The 18,523-nt window shown below is 36.8% G+C and overlaps 1 protein-coding gene across 2 annotated transcripts in view; it reads left to right on the plus strand.

The window, feature by feature from the left end:
• Positions 1 to 18,523, plus strand: part of Pdk (pyruvate dehydrogenase kinase) — a 231,264-nt gene that overhangs the window by 147,482 nt on the left and 65,259 nt on the right. For both annotated transcript variants that reach the window (XM_069836358.1, XM_069836359.1), the window contains exon 2: positions 17,192 to 17,399. In XM_069836358.1, coding sequence (XP_069692459.1) covers positions 17,192 to 17,399 — 208 coding nt within the window. The remainder of the gene's footprint in view (positions 1 to 17,191; positions 17,400 to 18,523) is intronic.

Below are 18,523 nucleotides of genomic sequence, written 5' to 3' on the forward strand. Positions count from 1 at the left end.
GATGTTATGATATCAGCATTCATTCACAGCATTACCCCGCTGCGTTTCATTCCGCAAAGACTTTCTCGTGGTTGGAGCACAGTAGTGGTAACTCGCCCTTGGTCTATCTATTTATTTTTTGCAGGGCCAAAATCCCTGAATCAAGCTGTACATGCGCAGTATCAGTGCGAGAATTTCAGTAGTCTTACTGTTTGTTTTGGCGCGTACCTTACATGTGAATATTAACAAAAGGATGAGAAAATCCCAACAATTTGGCCAATCTTACACAAAAATCCCTCAATCCCTACTAGGGTTAAAATATCCCACAATAAGGAATTTACCCGGCACCTGGCAACACTGCCGTCTGCGAGAGCGATGAGCGGCGGATCGTGTTGCACGAAAGTGCTGACTGGAAGGGAGGAAAGGGCAATTGCTGGCTGTAAGACGGGAACTGGATCTGTCTGGTATTGCAGTATTCCAAGGTCGCACATGCGCTCTTCTCGATACAAAATCAGGAAGCGTCAAAGCGTATCCACCGAAACTTCGCGGTATCAGTGATGGCGCAGGGTTGTCCTTATTATTGATGCAGGGATATCCAATTGAGCCATCAAATAAAAGGAAGTCAAACACTGGTGTATCGTGACTTGTTTACTGTCGGTGACTCAGGAGAAGACGAGGGATGTGAACAGATAACGTACGACAACACGTGCAATATTTGTACTGCAGTAAGCGGAAACATTAGGTCTCCTTCTGTTCAACTCAGCTTTAATTTCCATACGCATTGTTACTCATGTTTCCTGCACGAGTAATAACCTGGCTACAGGGATGCTTATCTGAGCGATGTTTATAATAATCAGCAGCGATAGTCAAGAAGGTCACATTCTTGCCCCTCGTCTTCTCCTGTGTAATGTGTGCTGCACTTTTGCATAGGGTCGTCTAAATCGCCGCACAACTCACAAGAAGCAAGGATTTCCAAGAATCTGATTGGGTGATTACTAGAGTTAGCAAAAAATAATTATTGCTTGAAGGATTTTTTCTCGTTGCCAAACTTTCAGAACGGCCCCGAGGTTCACTCAGCCTCCTATAAAATTGAGTACCGGGTCTTTCCGGGGGGTAAAAGGCGGTCAGAGCGTGGTGCCGACCACACCACCTCATTCTAGTGCCGAGGTCACGGAAAGCATGGGGCTCTACCTCCATGTCCCCCAAGTGCTTTCATGGCATATTACGGGGATACCTTTACCTTTTACCTTTATTACTATAGCTAGAGATGATAGATTTTAGCAACTTAAAATTTAAAATGTATCATTTTATAGCACTTTCAATGGTAAAATTTAGCATTTTGTAGTATTTTGGGATAGAACATTTTTTATGGAAACTTTTCTGTAGAAATTCAGTGTCGTCAATAGGGCTCGTATTTTTAGGTGCTAAAAATCGGGAAAATATTATTTTTTTATATGTTACAATCGCGAAAATATGTGACAGAAAGGAAAACTATTAAATTGTGTTTAAATTATTTTACGTGAATATAAACAATATACAGTACTCACCACTATAAATTATGCTGTATCATCAACAGCTGAAGAATTACAGTACACAATGAGATTTATCCTCAAGTTGTCAAGTTGACGGTTATCGCGGAACACTGCCTTGTACTGGGAAAAAAGAGCACCCTAGCCATTGAGAAATAACATTCACAACATGTTTATGATTGGAAACGAAAACAGAGGCAGCTAATATTTATGAAAGTATAATAATTACTTCCTGAGTCAGCGTTATGATAACATACAAGGCACTCCTAAATGGCACATCAGTGTTTATGTGTGTTAGTACAGTATAATTTTTTAGTGGTGACAACTCTTATCTCTTGTGGCGAGAGAGCAGACTGTAGTTCCACAGATAGGCAATTCCGAGAAACAGTTGGCAGCTGTCACGTCTAAGCAACTGCACTGAACATTCTGGTGATGATTAATCCGAAATGGAGCGTTTGTCGAAAATTACTACTACTTACTGGCTTTTAAGAAACCCGGAGGTTCATTGCCGCCCTCACATAAGCCCGCCATTGGTCCCTATCCTGAGCAAGATTAATCCATTCTCTATCATCATATCCCACCTCCCTCAAATCCATTTTAATATTATCTTCCCATCTACGACTCGGCCTCCCCAAAGGTCTTTTCCCCTCAGGCCTCCCAACTAACACTCTATATGCATTTCTGGAAAATTACTTGATGAAAAATTAATTTTTATGTATTTTTATGTGAATATTTGACAATATGTATTTACATAAAAAAAATCAAAACATGTGTTTTTATGTGAAATAAAATTTAAAATATATGCTCAGAGACCCTGTCCGAAACTTAAAACACAATTACGAATTTCTATTACGGTGCAAAAAAATATTTATTTACCTAAGAATCCTAGCCCTAGTCGTCAATGTGTCAACAGATACACACAAGGATTTAGGATCTTGTTAACAAAAACCTACGATATTTATTTGGTATACAATAGATGATATTTTGCTGTACCGAGCTAAGCAAAGGTGTAGGTTTCAGAGGGCATAGTGAATGTTTATTTTTGTTATTGTGTATGTATATGTATCTGTTTGTCATTTTTACGCGTGTGAGCGCATTCATGATAAGAAAACGGATTTGTTAATTAGCTTATTTTATCATTCTATTGTGGGCCACCAAGGAAATCGTTCAATGTCCGCATATATGTGACCATGTAATGTTAAGCTTGTATTTTAACTTTCTTTATGCTCGACCATGCCGAAATGTAGTAATTATACACCTGGTAGCAGACCTTTAATGTATGTCATTAAAGTACACCTACTCATTAAAGGTCAGGTCTTTCAGCCAGTGACGACTCAGGTTACAACTGTTCAGCCAATGACAGGTCAGCTTTCTACCGTTATAATCCGCAAGTAAGGATTATTCTCGGATATGCAATCGAAAGAGAATTAGCGAAAAGTCACGGAGGCTGGAAATCCAATACTGTCGCAGAAGGTTATGTTCTGTTACTATAATAATTAGCGTTAATTGTAAATAATATTCAAATAAATTCAATTTGTCATCTCGTTTTTCAAAGTCTAATTTAATTTCAATGTTATCTCTGTATGTTCTTATGGCCTAGCAAGGTCAATATGAACATCTGTTCCTCGTAAAAAATCAATACTTTCGAGTCTGCGCACATCTCACAACATACGGGACATTGGCCAAGGTCAGATACAAAGAAAATTAATAATATCAAGTTAGAAATATGGTCGAGCATAAAAAGTCGTATGAAACTCGCCTATAATGGTAATTAAGAAGCTCGTATGAAAATTATGAAACTCGCTTGCGCTCGTTTCATAAATATCCATACTCGCTTCTTAATTACCTTCATTATAGGCTCGTTGCATAATGTACTATTATACTGTAGTAGTTACATACTGTACGTATTGTGCTCTCATCTGTTTCACATCCATATCAAAGAACAACTGAATATCATTATTGTTTTTAATATATTGCAAACGTCCTCCATGGATTGTAATAAACTCTTCGAGGTAGGTTAGGTATATAGGTCTATATGCCGACTCCCATTGTGTATAGGAATGGCTCGTTCTCGTTGTTGACTTTGTCGCGTGTGATGTAAGCGTTTTCAAAGCGACCAAAATCAAATGACGTCAGTGTAGAATTTGTTCCACCAATTCCTTTAATTTATTTAATAAAGAAGTAGATCGAATATAGACGTATAATAATAAAATCTACCGTTTCTTGAGGAATACTGTAGTGATGATTTGAGTTCGAAATTCAGTTTGTCCCATGTAAGTGGTTATTGCATTCAGAATTCATATTATAAACTTTAAAGTGATTTTACCGCAAATCAGAGTTTTTACATTTTAACTTACTACAAATAAGATATCTCTTGAATGACTAATCCTAGAGTAATGAAACTTTGCACACGTATTCAGTACATGAAATTGTGCGTTCATATAGGCCTACACATATCGTCGTTCCTGCAGTAACTCCTATGTGCCAAATATACCATTTTTCAGTGGGAAGAAAAAACACATTTATTCATCCTATGGCAGGCGTACATAGGAGACTGTGAATTCTTACATTTTCGAAACAAAGAAAATATATAATTACATATAAGAGATTTTATTATTTGCTGTATTACTATTTAAGTTATTTAATAGAGCAAAAATCTGAAAATCGATAAATATATCACATAGAAGTTATTTCAGGAACAACGACGATATGCTTATTATTGCGAAAGCTGTGATTTTTTTATATTCGGCAGTGAAGTTGAAAGTTCCAAAAAAAATCAGATATTTAAAATACTTTTTTTACTAATGAAATATATTGATTAGGGAAAAAAAAACAATGTATGATTTCATTACAGGGAGTCGTAGCATCGATTTAATCTTTCAAGAAACTGAACTGACCATCTTTATGTGAGGCCCAGATAAATGTTGACTAAAAATAGACATTATTTTAAATAACAAATATAAAACAAATTTCTGAGCATATTTTTCAACATATAAATTCGAGAAAAATTGTGCACATGTATTTTAGGAATATCTAAGAAATGTGAAATTTTAAAGATTGCATGAAATTGTTGAAATTAGACAACTCAGCAACGCGGCGCCTTAAAATGCAATATTGTGCGAGTCCAAGCTCCAACACACTGCACATTGCAGTCCAAGCTGCAGCTGCTCCACCCAGTTAGGCCCGTAACACACTTGAAGAGTTTTCGCTAGCGAGAAATGTGCTGCGAGAAAATTCAAAGATTGATAACATGTATTCAATTGGACGTCCACACACTGGAAGAGATTCTCGTTCGAGGCAAAAACCTCGCGCGAGTTTCTCGCTGGAATCGGTAGCTCAGCGAATTTTCTTGACACATTTATCAAAGATGTTTGACATTTATACTCTTTATGACTATTGAATGTAGAAAAAGATGTCACAGGTGGCGATGAATTGTATTGTTTTTATTTGAAAATGAGGAAAGATGACTGATAATTGCAGTCAGAAACTTATCGAACTTGTACGATGTCACCCATAGGCCTATTTATATGATACACGGGATGAAAACTATAAAAACACGAAACTTAAAGAAGAAATCTGGAGACAAATATCAGATGATCTGAAAATAAATAGGGCTATATTTTATTTTGATGAGATTTAATGGTATTAATTAAACATTTGATATAATGTTTCTATGTCTTAACAGTTTACATAATTTTAATCAGAACATAGCAAAGAATCCTCTATCATATCATGAATAGCAAAAAAACTGTACCTAGTCCATTCAACCTGAAATAACGCCTAAACGTATCATCATTCAAATCGAAACCAGTGTCCAAAACTCGCCCTTATTTTCGTAAGGTACAATGTGATTTTCAGACATTTCTGGCTTTAATTTTAGGCGTACTTTTTCTTTTCATTAACAAAATATGTTCATGTAACTCCATTTCCTCATCAACTGAATACTCAGATTCAACATAGCGTTCGTACGTAATTTATAAAAAAAAAAAAAACGACAATATACTTACAGGTTATATATTTAAGTACCGTCGCGCGGGGTGACTTTGTGCCAGGAGGGTGACTTTGTGCCATTCATGCATTTCATAAAAAAAACGTAAGGAAGTAGTCTTTAAAACCGTCACAATGTTTTAAAGACTACTAAACGTAAGGAAGTAGACTTTAAAACCTTGTCACGGTCTTAAAGAATACTTCCATACGTTTTTCGCGAATGGCACAAAGTCACCCTCATGGCACAAAGTCACCCCTCGCGACGGTACGACAATATACGTAAATACATAACCTATAATATTTCCCCAACGAGTGATTACTATAATCAGAAAAATGCTTTCTGCATGAAGGCAGTGCTTAGATGATCATAGCGAGGTGTGATCTGTGATAGCGAGAACTCGTGAAGTGTGTGGAGGAAGACTCTTCGCCTCTTCCTCGCAACACATTTCTCGCTAGCGAAAACTCTTCAAAGTGTGTTACCGGCCTTAATTACGCAGAGTTGCCTAGTACCAACACAAGACAGCATCACTCAAGGCCCTCCATCCATGCGAACAAATGTGTGGCTATGTAATCGTCTGCAGCATTTATACATCTGCATAAGCAGGGATGTCCCAAACCCTGACCCAGTCCATACAGACGCGCAGGGCGTCATTCACAAACTGTTACATCCCTCTGCTACTGCACTGGTTGCTCGAGGCAGCATCTCTGTTCATCCGAGATGCTTGTTTTGGAACAGGAAACGTGCATCAAACGGACAATCATCGCATCCTCCACAGAGAACTTTACGCAACTTCCGTGCCTCATGGTGACGCAAAGGAATCCACAGCTTTGTGTTTCGTGAAGTAGAGACGCATCAATTCAGTCTCGTTTCAGTTGTTTGAAATAATGATAAGTTCACCGTTTTATATTATGAAGGCGTTTCTCTTTCATATCATCGTCATCGTCATCATCATCATCATCATCATCATCATATTCCATGGACTAGCCTGGTTGGTCCGTTCATATTTCAAGGAATTCTTGGTCTTCCCATCTTGCTTTCAAATAAGAAAATCGTTACTAATAAAATTATATAAAGTAATGGGGTTAAACACTATTATATACTGTAGAAGCGAGAGTTAGAAAATGACGAAGAAAAATGAACAAATTGAAACAGCTGAAATGTCTTTCTTCAGAAGAGTCGCTGGTTATAAAAGAACAGAAGTTCACCTCTTTGAAGTTAGCCTGACCGTGAAACGAGCGGGCCCTGGTTCAAATCCTGGTTGGGAAAAGTTACTTGGTTGAGGTTTTTTTCGGGGTTTTCCCTCAACCCATTTAGAGCGTTGTCACAGTTAAAACGAGGTTCACAAATGCAGTTTCAACACTATACATAGACGGTCTTACTAATAAAAACTCTATATACAGACGTTTAACTGTCTTATACTTATACAATGAGTAGCTTGTTTATATGTCGTGTGTAAATTCCTTACTAATAATCACTACATACGTCGTGTATAACAGTATAACTGTTACACAGCTACGTCATAGTTTCGTCATTACTTCGTTACGAAAGGTAATAGAATATCTGAGGTTCTCTACTGCATCCGGTAGAGCACTCTAGTGTGGCGTGTTAAATATCGATAGTACAACTGGCTGTAATCGATTACCACACTACATTTTGGTCAAAGAGTACAAGCTACAGCAGTCTTATTCTAATAATTCTATGGTCTTTGGTTTGTTCATCTGTTGTTACAGTGTAACCATCATCATAAAATGACAGTCGATACGAACAGCTGTTAGAGGGGCGGCAATTTTTTTGCTATATACAACGCTTAAACAAGGGGTTTCGTGTATATAACTACTGCAAAACAATTCCCATTGTATAGTTACAGCCTGTTTATACGTCCATAGCTTATTCACGGTTTATTAGTAACGTTTTCTATCTTAACTCTGCATAAGTCTCGTATAAAAACTATACACGGTTTATTAGTAAGACTGAGAATGTTCAAATAATGTTAGATAATAGGAAGAAATTATAATTGTGACGATACAGCGTTATCAGGATGCATGTCTAAAAAACGAAATTACCATGTAGTCAGTGACCGTTAATGTCATTATAATAAAATTAGACTGAATTCCTAAGAAGGTTATCTTTTAATCTGTTCTTACACCCCCTAATACTTTGTGACAAGGAATTCCATTGACGCAACAAGGTGGAGACTGTAAAAGATGAGTAACAAGATGTTCTATGAAGAGGTATACCGTGCCACAGATAAGTGATCTGGTATTTACGTCGTGGTTAGATTATAGATCAGAGAAACGTGACGAAAGGTAATTTGGTGTTGAGGTGTGCAGAATTCGAAAGAGTAAAGACAAAGAGTGTGAAGTTCTACGTTCTTTGAGTCTGAGCCACGAAAGACTTGCACTAGTATGATAATAGTGTAATATAATAAATTGTCTGTTCTTTATTGGAAGAATATACTATATCTCCCTGGTCATTGGCAGAGGTATATCGATAAGTTTAGGGACTGTTTAAAAAATTATCAGGATTTGAATTTTTGAGTGTTATGTAATGTTCACAAAAATCAAATCGGGATCAAAAATCTCAACCATCCACCGCATGGAGTTGCAGCTCCTTACATACTTCCTTTCCTCTTTACAACGGTGTTAGGCGTGTCATCTTGTGTAAGATACTGAAATGCTTTGCCTTTCCTTTTCACTTGAAGTGCTGCTGATTTACCTGTAGGAAGGTCGCGCGATGACAAAACAGGGCGTATTTCGAAATTCGTATCATTCGTTGCGCAATAATGATCTATTTCGGTGAACAGGGCAGCACGAGCTCATGCGACATTACACAGCGCAACGATGCAAGAAGGGATGCATGTCTACTCGTATAGGTGCAATTTGTAATAATTAGTAGCCGAAGGTCGAGTTTTCGACAACGAGTTCCCTATCTCAATGCTCGCCTCTAGGTTCACACATTATGTACATATTAGTATATGTTTGGAAAAATAATTCTATTTTAAACGAATATTTTGACAATCTGAAAAGAGATAGGCCTACGCGTGAATAATAGAAAAAATGAGCAGTGCAATGTGATTTTATATTGCCTATTTGTTCCTATTTCGGCATTGGTGCCTTTTTATTACCTTCTTCCTCAAAAAATTGATTTAGAAGTATTAAATCGAAGAACATTTAAATAGCAAATGTTTGCGACCCCAGTAGTTATAATTGTTCATTTTTGTTTAGATAGCATATATTCATGAAAATAATTAAATTATTAAGTGCCTTCTTCCTAATTATATTTAACGCTTAATCCTTCACCATCACTTGTCACATTATTATTATTATTATTATTATTATTATTATTATTATTATTATTATTATTATTATTATTATTATTATTATATCACAGGGAAATAAAACTAACAGATTTCATGTACGGTAACGTGAAAAGGTTTCTAAGAAATTATTTAAACAAATTCTTTAGAAACCGTGAGTTTTAATCGAAACTGTTCCAAAAGATCCGGGATGAATGTAGGCTTACAGACACACATATTAATTTGGGGATATGTTCTAAACTTTTTGATCGTACTGTTTTATTTCAAAGAATAAAGTGGGTTTATATGAGAAATACGCATAGCACACACTGATAATTGAATAGATATAAAGTGGAATCCTCCAGTACAAGACTAAAATATAGTATCACTTGAGATTCGTGATAAATGATAACATACGCCATATCTATAGGTTTCAATTGGAATGACGTCAATATTACAACAGAAATCGAAGTTCGTCGGAGGTGCGACGGATGCTCCTTGTCCCAAGCAGGAGTTTCAGATCGAGCGACTTGATTGGCTGTTTGATATGTTACTTGACACACCTTCTTCCTGTCTGTGTTCACCATTCAAGTGCGTCGAGTGCTTATTGAGTATTATCTCTCATTTCTTCAAGGCTATATTAGTGTTTTTTTTTGACGTGGAACGTCTGTGTTCGAGCTAGAGAAAAATTGTAACGTTTTGACATGAAAAGTTGACCCTGACGTCACTCGTGGTACCATGGAAGCAACTTGTAGCCCCTTGACTTTCCGCGCTGTCCATCTCTCCCTCTCTTTATTTAATGTCCCTCGAAATGTTCCATTTTAAAATTATCTTACTTTTTTTTTTTTTCAAACGGAATGGCAGACATTGAGTGAAACAAGTGGCCAATTGGCTTGGAACTCACATTGACCCATTTTCTCAGTCCCGAAGGACGCGCGTTTGCGTCCCTTTCAATTGGTTCTCTTCCCAATTCCCTTTCTTTCATTGTCACTGAGCTTTTCCACACAATAGTCATGGAAATAATGAGTAAATATATTGGTTATGTATGTACATGAATATAAAATACATTACCGCATTAAAGAAAGTACTGTACATATTGTATTTCATTAGCGTATGCTCAACCCAGATTGGATATTGTACTTATATTTATAACGGAGTCTGCTTCAACCATTTAATTCAGTACATTACTTGAACACAACAACAAAACGAAAGCATGACAACACTAAATATAATATTGCATTACCTCTTACACAGACCGTAAGTAATGTCATTATAGCCTATCATCCATTTCAGGGGGTTATTCTTTGAGATATTGCAAACAAAACGTTTAATACAATAATTTTGCTCGTTTTTTGCTTCCTTTCGAGATAAAAATTATTTTATATGAAACATTTCATAGCGTATTTTGGGAAAGTCATTGATTTAATTTCCAATATGGTCAGTCAGTTTAAGAGACCAGTGTGTCATGATAATAAATGATTCAAAGAATTTTAGTTTTGTCCTTCAAATGTGAATAAGTTTGATCTGATCAAATGTAGCTTTTCGTTCTGAAAAGTAATTTTAAAATATTAAATTTATTTATCTGAGATGCCGCTCCAATCGCAAAGAATGGTAACATACGTCTGCCAATGATATATTAGCATTTTTTTAATTGACGCACCGATATCTACTCCAGGTGGAGCCTAAAACAATATTGTTATATCTCCTGTTGATGACAAAAAAGGTTAGTATGAGTATTTTAATTTCAGTTTTAATTAAGTCATCTTATAGCTTTTTTTTTTTTTCTCAGTGGATGGTACTGGTAGAAATCAGTATATTGATGTATGACTTGAGGCTTTCCCGGCGTTTGATGTAGAATAACTTTTCTCGGGTTCTCAGCCAGGTGAGTTGGAGATTTGCTTCCAAGCTTTCGATGGCTAGTTCTGCCATCTTCTTCAGGGAATGAAGTGATGTGGGACGAAAATCGAAAAAGAGAGGAGAATATGGAGGAAAAAAATTTAAAAGGTACGCAAAACGCGTCCTTGCAAGGGGTTGGGGGCTGTAAGAAACTAAATATGTGAGCTCCAAGCCTGTTGGCCACTAGTCTCACTCCGGGTTACGCTGCTCCACTGAAGGAGCTCTAGAAAATTTTGAAGGGGAAAACCGAAAATGGACGTAACCTCTTAGGTACCACATACGCGAGGGGGACGGAAATGTGATCAAAATTATCACGGGACGGGACGAGGAGATAGCTGGTTTAGATCTGCATATTGAAGTGAACTGTCATTTCGCAGTGCAGAAGGGGTCGAGAAGACTCTGTCGTCTGTTGTTCGATGACAAGGCAGGTGAAGACCGCCACTAGAGACGCCGTGAATTCTGAATCTGCAAATTGAAAGGTTCACTGTCCTTTCGCATTGCGACATGCGTGACGTTGCACATGTATTTCATAATTTATCTACTCTGAACTAGGGCTTTAAGTTGTTTGTTAGAAAAAGGGGGGCTTATGGGGAAGGGCATATAGGTCCGTGGCCCATTTCTCTTAGGGCTCATCCCGACATTTGTCTTAACGCCTTAGGTGATGTGGGACCATGTCTAGCCGGTATATATGCAATAGTAGGGCTTCCCGCTGCGGACCAATCAGAAGCTAGTTCCTAGTCTCGACCGTCAGGCACATTCTGGTTGGTGGAAGCGGTAGCCAATCAGGAGATAGTGGCCAACGGGCTTGGAGCTCACATATTTAGTTTCTTACAGCCCCCAAACCCTTGCAAGAATGCGTTTTGCGTACCTTTTAAATTTGTCCTCCCAATTCTCCTCTCTTTTTCGACTTTTTCGACTTTTCGTCCCACATCACTTCAGTCCCTGAAGAAGATGGCAGAGCTAGCCATCGAAAGCTTGGAAGCAAATCTCCAACTCATCTGGCTGAGAACCCGAGAAGAGTTATTCTACAGTATATTGATGTCTGTATAAAAATTATTGTAACTAGGGATAATCTTTACAAAAAAAATGTGACAACACCGCTTGACATTACAAGTATTGATGTGTGCAATAAAGATATATTTAACACAAAGCCTGCCAGTAGGGTATTAATTGAACGATTTTACTCAACTTATCGGTGTGACATCAGAGCAACAAGATCTTCGTAACTGTAGAACTAAACTTCCAACTTAAGTTAATCTTACAAAGCAAACCGAATAAAAATATGTTGATTAGTTTCAAAGTTATTTGTTGTGTATTTGTGTTAAATTATTTTATGTAGACCTACACGGTGTATATATATATATATATATATATATATATATATATATATTATATAGAATTTATAAAACAGTTATATTACCGGTTGTCCTGTATGGTTGTGAAACTTTGAGAGAGGAACAGAGATTGAGGGTTTTTGAGAATAAGGTTCTTAGGAAAATATTTGGGGCTAAGAGGGATGAAGTTACAGGAGAATGGAGAAAGTTACACAACGCAGAGCTGCACGCATTGTATTCTTCACCTGACATAATTAGGAACATAAAATCCAGACGTTTGAGATGGGCAGGACATGTAGCACGTATGGGCGAATCCAGAAATGCATATAGAGTGTTAGTTGGGAGGCCGGAGGGAAAAAGACCTTTGGGGAGGCCGAGACGTAGGTGGGAGGATAATATTAAAATGGATTTGAGGGAGGTGGGATATGGGTAGAGACTGGATTAATCTTGCTCAGGATAGGGACCGATGGCGGGCTTATGTGAGGGCGGCAATGAACCTCCGGGTTCCTTAAAAGCCAGTAAGTAAGTATATATATATTAAACGTGTACCAGCTTGTTGATGGATTGTTGATGGATTACAGAATGAGAGGCACGCTGTTTACTAATTAATCCCGAATGAGTAACTGAGAATTCTCATGATTGTGTAACAGGCTCTTTTCTCCAAAACACAGAATTTAAAACACTGCATTTCTTCGTAGACTCTCATGCAAACAAATGGTACCTTGTTTAAACTCGCTGGCACTCCTCCAGGGAGGCGCGCCCCACTCTTTGCAAACCTCTGACACAGATCATGTGCGCAGTTCACAGATCTGCTGATGATCCCTCATTATATTGTTAACGCTGTAATTGAGCGCTTTGGAGACAAGGTCAGGTGGCTGGGATCGAACCTCGACTGTGAAGAGCACTTCATGTGTTAGGTCTCAGTTGTTCAGCATGGAAAAACTCAACCCCATCGTGCGGATTGTAACAATACCTTCTCGTAATTGATAATAGGTTTTTATAAAAGGATGTTTACCAAAGGAATCGTCGAGTTGTTTCGTCATCTTGTCATTGAAATATCTGCAACGTCTGGTAAACTATTTCTATGAAAATTGGTGTGAAGGTGACAGACCATATATCATCTGTCAGAGACATAATACAAATAAATTTCCATTAGGTACAGTAGTTAAGACGGTATCTTTTTCAACTTGTGTAAGATGAATATAATAGTCAATCATCATGTAAATACAGTATGTGAAACATAAGCTGATTCTATGTGTTGCATTTATATTACTACTACTACAGTACTACTATAGAGCAGTGGTTTCCAACCGGTGTGTCGCGCACCCCCATGGAGTGTGTGGCGAAATTTTGGAATTGAAAAATAAAATTTATGCCATCCAGGAAGTCTCTTTACAACTCATTTTTTAATTTACAACGAAGTCATTGATATAGTACATTTTATTTTGAGACTGACTTTACCGATGAAACTTGAACATCTGCAACAATGCTCAGTTTAATTTTTCTGCGTTACAGTGCTACGACATGATAATGTTTAACGGTGTGGCAAATAGATCCCTCGTCTGGTAGCTCGGCAACGAAAGAGCAAAAATGGCGAACGATACCACCTACCTAGACTTTATAGAGCCTTGGCTTCCTAAGACGTAAGCAAAGAGGAGGAGTCACGCCGGGGTTAACAGCGCCGCGACTATAATTTCTCTGATGTTCATATATCTTCTCAAGTAGGTTGAAAAATCTCAGCTGTTTGTGATTTCATTTTTAATACTGTCTGTTATTTTCTACCCTGCTATTCATCTTAGGAATTTAATTCCTGCAATTTGCAACACGATTTTTTTGTAGTTGGTGTACAGCATTCAACGACATAGAGTAGCAACTGCCATTACCTCGTAGAATCTGAGAACACTGTACTGGGAATACTAGCTTTCCCTTTTAGATTTATTCTAATGGTGACTCATAGAGTTTGAAATGTGTTTAATTTATTCTTGAAGTCTTTAAAAGGATCTGTGCTTGCGCAATCTAAGTCGTTCACTTGTTCACTTGATTCACCAACACTTAAGATTTTTGCTTTATGTAACTGCTTTCCTGTATAATTGTTTTGTATGTGGAGATAGACTAGCTTACTTAAATTTCATGTTTTTCCTATCTACAAAGAGCCGATGATAACGTATCAGTATAAAAAATGTTTCAAACGTGTGGAATCCGGAAACAAAGTGACTCTCATTCTCGTCATATGATCATTATATACAAAGTATTCAGCAAAATAAAAAAATTCGCAATAATCTTACACGGGGATTTAAAACTATCAAAGATTTTGAACTTTATTTAAGATATATTTATAAAAAGCACCGACTCTTTGGAGAAGAGAATGCCGAGGAGTAGGAATTCCCGTTAAAGATAATCATATCTGTGCTCTCAACTTTGTAGACCGTCAGGTGATATTGGACGAGAGAGAGAGATGATATCGATTGTATGGTTAGAAGAATGCAAGAAAAATATTTTAAAATGAGCGTTAGAGATAAACACAAAAAAAAATAATAAGTTTGCGTAGGTATAAATAAACTTCAGCATCGCTGCGATTAGTACCTAGCAAATTTAATCAATTCCTCCAAAGTTGATTTATAGTTTTCATTGAATTTTGAGAACTCAAACGTCATCTTTTCAACCTTTCCCCTTACTCTCAATACACTCGTTAGATATTAGTTCTGTTGCTTGTACATCCTTCACAGTCTCACTTAAGGCTCATTCACAATGAAAATTAAACATAACGTAAGCGTTAACTTAATTACGGTAAAATCAAGAAGTCATACCATCATTCACGATGGGAACATAAACATAACCACAAACATACTTGGTAACCATGGAAACATAACAACGACTCCATTTCCTCATATTCTGTCGTATACTTCAGCGCTCCACGATTGCGTTCTGTTTGCAAATCACGTAAGCATGAAGGCCCATTCACAATGAAAATTAAACGCAAGCGCAACATAAACGCAAGATCTTGGGCTCATGTTATTTAATGAAAGCATTCACAATGAAATACGTAAGTGCAAACGCTAACATAAACGTAAGAAAAGTTTGTGCTAGCATTTATGTTATTTTGAAACAAAACACGATCGCAGAGCGCTTTTTTTACTAACACCATCCGTTGGCTGTTTCTACAAACCGCATTTTTCATCAAATCCTGCTTCAGAACGTTCCAAGTAAATAATTTTCATTTGCTACGGAATGATTTGATGAAACATTATTTACTTTGTATCAAGAACAGCGTTGTGTTTATGAGAAGAGACGTATTATATAGGCAATGCAACTTGCATGAACATAAATTGTACAGATGAATGGTCACTTATGTAATTTGTTGCAATGTCTATAGTTTCGTAATATATAGACGACTTTTCATCAGATAATCCAGTAGGCAGTGTCTACACATAACCTTTCCACGTTAATTATAGGAGGCCGTGCTAAGTTCTAGCGTTAACGCTTACGTTTTCACTGTGAATGGTATCACGTCTTTATGTCTTGCGCTAACGTTGAGGTAACGTTTGCGTTTTCATTGTGAATGGGCCTTTAGCATGAAAGTGTGGAGTTTGCAAACTTTCATGTTAACGTCTTACGGTAATGTTTATGTCAATGCTTATGTGAATCATTGTGAATGATCCCATTTGGTAGCCTGGGCGCAAACTTCTGTGTTTATGTTACGGTTATGTTTAATTTTCATTGTGAATGGGCCTTAACATTCAATAATTTTTTCTCGATGTCTACACTGCTATCAATCAAGATGTATTCACTGGCTTCAATATTCTCATGTCCTCCCTGGTTCAGAAGCCTTTGGATCGATTCCTGCACTTCTGAAGTGTGATCATCTTGTAACTCGACTTCGTTTTCATTAGTAATAAATCCTGATTTTAAGAAACGGTTGCAAATTGTATCCTTGATACGTTACTATAGTCCTCAAAACTAAATTTTCTGTTTTCGTAACATATTAGGCCCTGAAACCCAAGTTTTGCCTATAGCCAAGAGGTAAAGCAAGCTTTAATATTGTGAAACAGCTGTCCGTATCAGTAAACGAGACTTGAGTGCATCATTACTTCCATATTGCTTAATTCGGGACAAAAATCTGTCTGTATTTGAGAAGTGTCCGTATCTTGGAAGTATCCGTAAGGAGAGGTTTTACTATGCCTGCCTTTTTTTTTTTTTTTTTTTTTTTTTTTTTTTTTTCCGTAAATAGAAAAATTACTTCACAAATTTTAAATTACTAACGCATTCAAACGAATTTTGTTCATTGCTGTTTGTAATCTGCTGACTCTTTTTCCTCAGAAAGTTGTTAATTTTGTTTTATCTTTAGAAATGTGTATATTAAAAATGTTGTACAGTATCTAATAGAAATAAACTGTTCTATAATAGTACATTATGCAACGAGCCTATAATGGTAGTAATTAAGACGCGAGTATGTTTACGAAACGAGCGCAAGCGAGTTTCATAATTTTCAACGAGCGTCTTAATTACCATTATAGTCGAGTTTCATACGACTTTTTATGCTCGACCATATTTCTAACTTGAAATTATTCGTAAGTATTCATGTTATTCTTATCTGACTGAGGAGCGGAACTGACCTTGTGCAATATCTCTTAAATTGTGAGATGTGCGCAGACGCGAAAGTATTGATTTTATACGAGGAACAATGTCGACATTGACTTTGATATAATCTAGAGAGTAAAATGAATATTAATCTTGATATAACCTGGAAATTGATTTAGACATTGAAAAACGAGATGACAAATTGAATTTATTTGAATATTATTTACAATTAACGCTAATTATTATAGTAACAGAACATAACCTTCTCCGACAGTATTGGATTTCCAGCCTCCGTGACGTTTCGCTAGTTGTCTTTCGATTGCATATCCGAGAATAATCGATACTTGCGCTTTCATATTGCTACAATGGTGCTTTCTGATTGGTGGAAAACCTGAACTTTAATGAATAGGTGTACTTTAATGAGGTCCTTTAAAGGCTGCTACCAGGTGTATAATTACTACATTTCGGCATGGTCGAGCATAAAATATTAGTTACCACGTCTTATCGTCAGCAAACAGTAATGTAATAAACTTGTTTCAACACAGCAATACAGCAATTAAATCTACAAGTTGATTGTTTTTCATCTTTTCAGGACTTAGCGCATGTCAACGCAAATCTTTCGTGTTCCTGAGGAAAGAGCTTCCCGTCAGGCTTGCCAACATAATGAAGGAGATCCACTTGCTGCCTGACAACCTGTTACGTATGCCAAGTGTCAACCTGGTGAACGACTGGTACGTCCGCAGCTTTGAGGAGATCCTGGATTTCGAGAAGTCTGACGTTACAGACGAAGTCCTCAACAGGTACAGCTCTCAACGTAACTAAGAATTGTGTAGAAGGTGGGCGGGATGTACCCGGCGCTTGTAAGTGGATGATTGGAAAATCCCCAAACACCTGCGACTCGGCGCTCTCGTTATTTCCATCTGTTCTCAGTAGCGAGTAGAGTTGGGATGATGGATTTTTCAATGCAGGAAAGAGATTGGAAGAGTTGCACAACATTCTTTTAAAGACAATATATTGAATAAATTAGTGTTGCTGGCAGTGAGAAATGGAGTCCGTATTTTCATTAAATTTTGATAACATATGTGGTATCCATCTGTTAGTAAGGCCCTGTTGCAGAAATGCAAATCAAATCAGTCCCTTATCAATCATTTCATGTCTGATTTATTTGTTTGTTCTTGCCTTGCACGAAAGTAAATCTCCAATAAACTTGTATCCATTTACTAATTGTTGATTGGAGAAAGAAATGCATTTAGCATCAGCGCTGTTTAGTAACCACGGCTTACCTGATGCTGTTTAAGAGGGAAGAAACGAATGCATCGAGTGGGCGCTGATCAAGAAAACAAATTAATGCTTTGCCGTTTTGTTGTTTTTATAAAAGTAAAACCGGCGGATTCCATCTGTATAGAGTACAGAATAAAGTAAAAAAAATGAATCGAACTAAAAACGTAATACTGATATAATAATAATAATAATAATAATAATAATAATAATAATAATAATAATAATGGTCTTCTTATTAAACACTGTAGAGACTTCATGAATGTAATATAAAATAAGATGGATGGTGTTTCGGTGAAGCAGGAAAAAAAAAAAGACAAAATATTTCTATCCTGGTCGGAAATCATATCATTCACCATATGACTTCAGCCTTGCTTATGGATATTTACCTAATATTTCTTCATATTGTTTGAAAATTTCTTCATTAGAAGAATCTATTAGGTCATTTTAGAACAATATAACTACGTACTTTAACTAATTTCTGTATAAATTATTATAACTTCATTATGCACAACTTACACTTGATCAATGATCATGATCAGTCACTAATCAGCAAAAATCTGTTGATCAAATCTGATGTAAGACGGATTCGGATCAAATACTGATTGTTTTTTCAGCAACAAAAATATAACTGATGGTCAATTAA

Source organism: Periplaneta americana, chromosome 9, assembly GCF_040183065.1.
Source record: "Periplaneta americana isolate PAMFEO1 chromosome 9, P.americana_PAMFEO1_priV1, whole genome shotgun sequence".
NCBI lineage: Eukaryota > Metazoa > Arthropoda > Insecta > Blattodea > Blattidae > Periplaneta > Periplaneta americana.